Below are 5,282 nucleotides of genomic sequence, written 5' to 3'. Positions count from 1 at the left end.
AGTTGATTGCATATGAAGAAGGAAATCATGGTCTTTGAAGATTTTTAGTAATCGTCATTATGAGCATCTTGCAAGTCATAAATAGTTAATCGTATGATGCCTACAAATATATTACTCCCCATAAGTTGCATGTTTATCTTCTTATGCGTCAATAAGAATTAACTAGACTTTTTTGGATTCCTCGTTATGCTGTTCTTTTTTCATTTAGGGGTCTTTTTAATGTACTTGTTTTCTTTCCTAAAATCACTAAAACTAAAAGATGGTACAATACAAACGAATTTAGAATCTCATAATGTATAATGATTTAGATGAACAACTTGTTAATGAAGATAACTTCATGGTTGTTGATTATTTATATAGATTAAAGTTTATGAGTTTTAAATAACTTACTTGAAAGTTGAGTCTATTGGTGATATCCAAAGTGTCACTATCTTCATCGATGAGTATTTCCATTTACATGTTTTTTGAGAAACGAAAATTAAAAACTAGTTCCCTTGTCAACATAAATTGTAACAATTAAACCTTAATCGTGAATTCATAGTAATATGATACAAGTTAGATAAGAACCTCGCTTGCGAAATTATTATCGCAAATGTTAATCGAATTCACTTTATTCGAAAATGAGTTGCAAATAAGTTATTTTTATAGAAAAACGATACACACTTTAAACTACTACTAAATTCAACATATGTTCGGATTAGAATTTTAACCATCGTCCTCACACACACAAAAAAAAAAAAAAAAAAAAAAAAAAAAAAAAGATCTCAACATACAACATTAAAGATATTTTAATTATATTTGTTTGGTGTAAAAGAAAATTCACATGGATATATTTGGATATCAATTTGTATTTCATTGAATAACGGAAAATACTATTAAGGTATAATTTAAAATATTCTCGGCAAAATATTAAATTAGAAGCCAATGGCAATGGCAGTTTCCGAGCAACAACCATCTTCCTCAGCCCTTCTATAAACAATTCAAAGCTCTCAAGATCTTATAAACTCACCCACCCACCCCACATTTCCATTTCTCTCTCGCCCCTAAAATCAACTCAGAGCTCAAATCCACCTCCGTCACCGCCACCGCCGTCCCTTCAATCACTACATGCGATGGGTTTTGTGCCGGTGACCCTCAGAACCGCCGTCGTCTTCCTATGCTTCTTCTCCGCCGTCGCCAAATTCAAAACCTTAAACCGAACCTATCCTTACTTCAACAATTCCATGACCACAGAAGCCAAAGCCGAGTTAATATTACAAAACCATGCGGTGCTAAACCAAGATGCTCTGCAGGTTACTCCGGACTCCGCCAATCCGCTGGTATTTGGACTTCAGAACCAGTCCGGTAGAGTGATGTTCCATCAACGGTTCAAGCTATGGGACGGCGACGTTAACAGCAACTCCGCCGTCGCCTCCTTCAACACCTCCTTCCTCGTCAATATGTTCCCAAACAACGGCACACCCGGAGAAGGCTTAGCCTTCCTGATCGCACCCACCATCGACATCCCGCAGAACAGCTACGGCCAATATCTCGGCCTCACCAACGCCACCACCGATAACCAAACAAGCAACGGAATCGTCGCCGTCGAGCTCGACACGGTCCAACAAAATTTCGACATCGATAAGAACCACATAGGTCTCAACATACACTCGATCAGATCTGTAGTCTCCGAATCATTAACACCGAAAAACATCACTCTGGTTACCGGCCCAATTCCGTCGTTCGAGAACATCTGGGTTCAGTACAATGGCGACGAGAAGATCATCCGGATTTACATCGCCAAGCAAGAAGGAAAGGATGATCCGACTCCGCCCATGCCGGAAAACCCCATCATTGAACGAAAACTAGATCTCCGGACAACAGTTAACCAGCACTCCTACTTTGGTTTCGCCGCTTCCACCGGAACCCTAATCCAGCTAAACTGCGTTCGTCGATGGAACTTAACAGTGACCTACATACCTGAACCGAAGGGCCCATTGATGACAATCTTACTCAGCGTTGGGATTCCGGTGGTGGTGGGGTTGGTGGCGTTGGCGGCGTATATCGGTTACTATCTATACAAGAAAAGGTTGGTAGACCGGTCGCAATCAAACATTCTGAGCCGGCTGAGAACACTGCCGGGAATGCCGAAGGAGTTCCATTTCCGGGAACTGAAAAAAGCGACGAATAATTTCGATGAAAAGAGGAAACTTGGTCAAGGTGGATATGGGGTGGTTTACAAGGGGGTGTTGCCGGAGGATAATGTGGAAGTCGCCGTGAAATGGTTTTCAAGGGAAAGTTTGAAGGGAGAAGATGATTTCTTGGCTGAACTCACCATCATCAACCGTCTCCGGCATCGTCATCTTGTTCGATTATTGGGTAAATCTTTTTCCCATTTTCTTTTTGTTACTTTCAATTATTGGGAGTATATTTTTTTAATAAAATTAAAATTGGTAATAGTTTTACATTTCGAATATGGTTCTAGAAAGAGAATATTTGGTTTTCTGAGAAAAGATTATGGGAGTTATAAAAGGAAAAAAGAATATTATTTTTGTTTATGTTTTCACTAAGCAATAAAATATTTGCAATAAAGACTTGTAATTAATGGATTATGAGTTGTAAATTGTGACAAAAAGCACTAGCTTTTGAATGATAAGGATTAGGTCACTTTTTCAAAATGGGCACGACAAAAGCAGGCTGGTAGATAAATAAATTAGCTGTAATTTTGGACATACTAAAATTGAGCTGTTTACCTTTTGTTTTTAATTTTATTTATTTTTTAAATATTTAATCATTTAACATCTTTCGACTAGTGGGTTTTTGGACCTACTTTATCTCCTCAATCCTCTTCATGCTTATTATATTTTATTTTTCTTAAATTTGTCTTCATAAAAATTATTTTATGTGAATTAACAAACTTTTATTAAACTATAGTCGACATGCCTATTAGATTCATATATAAAATTGAAATTTTAAGATTAGAAACGAATACCCAACTGTTTTTCAACAAACGTATTTTTCTTACAAAATCCTAATTATTTATTGCAAAAATCTAGCGTCAATTCCATGTATACTTATCAATCAAAAAAACCTTGACGTTGACCTTGCAAACTAAAATATAAATCCATACGAGACACCGTGTTATGATAAAGTCATCACATAGTTGTATTACTTGTTAAATCCTTTAAGTGGATAAAATTTGACAAAATCAATAAACGCTAAGTCGTTGAATTGGAAAATTCATATACATTAAACTTGTAATAGCTTCATTCAAGTCGTTGAATTTCACCAATTATCGTATTTGACTTTTATAGTGGTTTTTAAAAATTGGAATAACTTCATTCTCAAGTATGGCCTACAAACACTGTTTTTATTGAAGGAGACAATTCTGTGCATTTTCATTTTTCAATCACCGCCTGCCAACTTATCATATTCCATTTGTATATCTTCCCCACTATAGCCATCTTTTATTGATCTCATATAATTAAATGCCAAAGTTTGATTATATATTTAATACACGTGACATATTCATTTCTTTATGTATTATATTAAGCGTCTTTAAAAGTTTGTATATCTAACAATATCTAAATGATATGTTTCAGGATGGTGTCACAAGAACGGGAAGCTTCTATTGGTTTACGAGTACATGCGAAAAGGCAGTCTTGACATGCATCTGTTTACAGGAACCGGTGAGCCTTTAAGTTGGGCCCTCCGATACAAAGTCATAGTCGGCGTCGCCTCTGCCCTCCACTACCTCCACTATGAATACGACCAAAAAGTCGTCCACCGTGACATCAAAGCTAGCAACATCATGCTCGATTCCAATTTCAACGCCCGTCTTGGAGATTTCGGCCTCGCGCGTGCCCTCGATAACGAAAAAACCTCGTACGCGGAAGCAGAAGGCGTACTGGGAACCGTCGGTTACATCGCCCCCGAATGTTTCCACACCGGAAAAGCCACTCAACATTCCGATATTTACGCTTTTGGCGCTCTACTAATCGAGGTTGTATCCGGTCAACGCCCGGGGACAAAAATCAACGGGTTCCAGTTCATGGTGGATTATGTATGGTCGTTGTATCGTGAAGGGCGAATCTTGGAAGCGGTTGATAAGCGTATTGTGGATGATTATAACACCGAGGAGGCGAACAGACTATTGTTGTTAGGGTTAGCTTGTTCGCATCCGATAGCGGGCGAGAGGCCGAAAACACAAGCCATTGTCCAGATGATATCGGGGGCACTGCCTGTGCCCCCGGTACCACCTTTCAAGCCAGCTTTTGTGTGGCCTGCGATGATGTCCATCGACGATATGTCGATGGCCACATCGATCGATACGACACCGTTATCGATCAGTCAGTATGAGACTGACTGGAGCCCACTAAGCCGGGAAAATTACTCGGGGTATACGGACCGATCCATGGTTTAGTTTCTTTTGGTATGGCTATAACCTTTGGGGGTGAATTCTTTATCTTGTGATTTTATTTGTGAGGCAGGAGAAAATTCTTCTGGTTGTTATAATATTGGGATCTTGTGTTTTGTAGTTAACACTATATTTCTTTGTTGATAGGATACGGAACAAGAAATGCTCGTGTATAAATTTTATGGGCTTTGTCTTTTTTCTTTGTAAAACAAGTTTACTCTTTTTTGTTTCTTCTTTCATTCATTTATATTTGTTTGTACCTTCCTGAAGAATATTTTAGTTAACAATGAAATAGTCAAGTAGATACTTAATTCTTGTGCGCATGTAATAATAATTTAACAAACCGATAAATTTTCGGTAGTTAGTTGGTAAATAATGATATATGTGCATGATTAAATCATATTTTATGAATCTATGTTATTTAGGTGAGTAACAAGTAGATTTCAAATCTTGAAATGGAATCTTAAAATCCTTAGGTATCCATGGTCAAACTTTCAGATTGTGCCCAACAAACAAAGCATGTTGCTCTTTGCGGAATGGACCCTACAAAAGCCTTCACTAGATGATATGCATCAATAATTACAAGTCAAATTTGTCTAGTTACATTACATCAACACTTTTTGCAGGAATTGAACTTTTTGGCAATCCCGTGTCTTATTAAAGTGCTAATGTACCCCCTCTTTAATTCTTGGTGCATACGTACTTCAAGATAGCCTAGGAAAAGTAATCGAACATTCTAACCTAGTGTTACATAATGTTAGATTATTTTTATTTTGCACCTCTTTACACTTGCTAAAGGTCTTATATATGGACCAGACCAAATATTCTGTGTAGAGATATAACCGGTGATATCTACCTTTTCGTCTATTTCAATTAAAATTTGAGG

General features: G+C 37.5%; 1 protein-coding gene across 1 annotated transcript; it reads left to right on the top strand.

The window, feature by feature from the left end:
• The first annotated feature begins 887 nt into the window (after positions 1-887).
• On the top strand, positions 888-4,639 carry LOC145036748 (putative L-type lectin-domain containing receptor kinase S.5). Its single transcript, XM_078985221.1, has 2 exons — positions 888-2,358; positions 3,582-4,639. Exons 1-2 carry the CDS (start codon positions 1,113-1,115, stop codon positions 4,400-4,402), a joined length of 2,067 nt encoding a protein of 688 aa, XP_078841347.1. The 5' UTR covers positions 888-1,112; the 3' UTR covers positions 4,403-4,639.
• The last annotated feature ends 643 nt before the right edge of the window (positions 4,640-5,282 follow it).

This window comes from Lactuca saligna, chromosome 3, assembly GCF_052625555.1.
Source record: "Lactuca saligna cultivar CGN05327 chromosome 3, ASM5262555v1, whole genome shotgun sequence".
NCBI classification, from domain to species: Eukaryota; Viridiplantae; Streptophyta; class Magnoliopsida; order Asterales; family Asteraceae; genus Lactuca; species Lactuca saligna.
The sequence above is the reverse complement of the archived record's forward strand: the minus strand, read 5'-3'. Positions and strand labels throughout refer to the sequence as shown.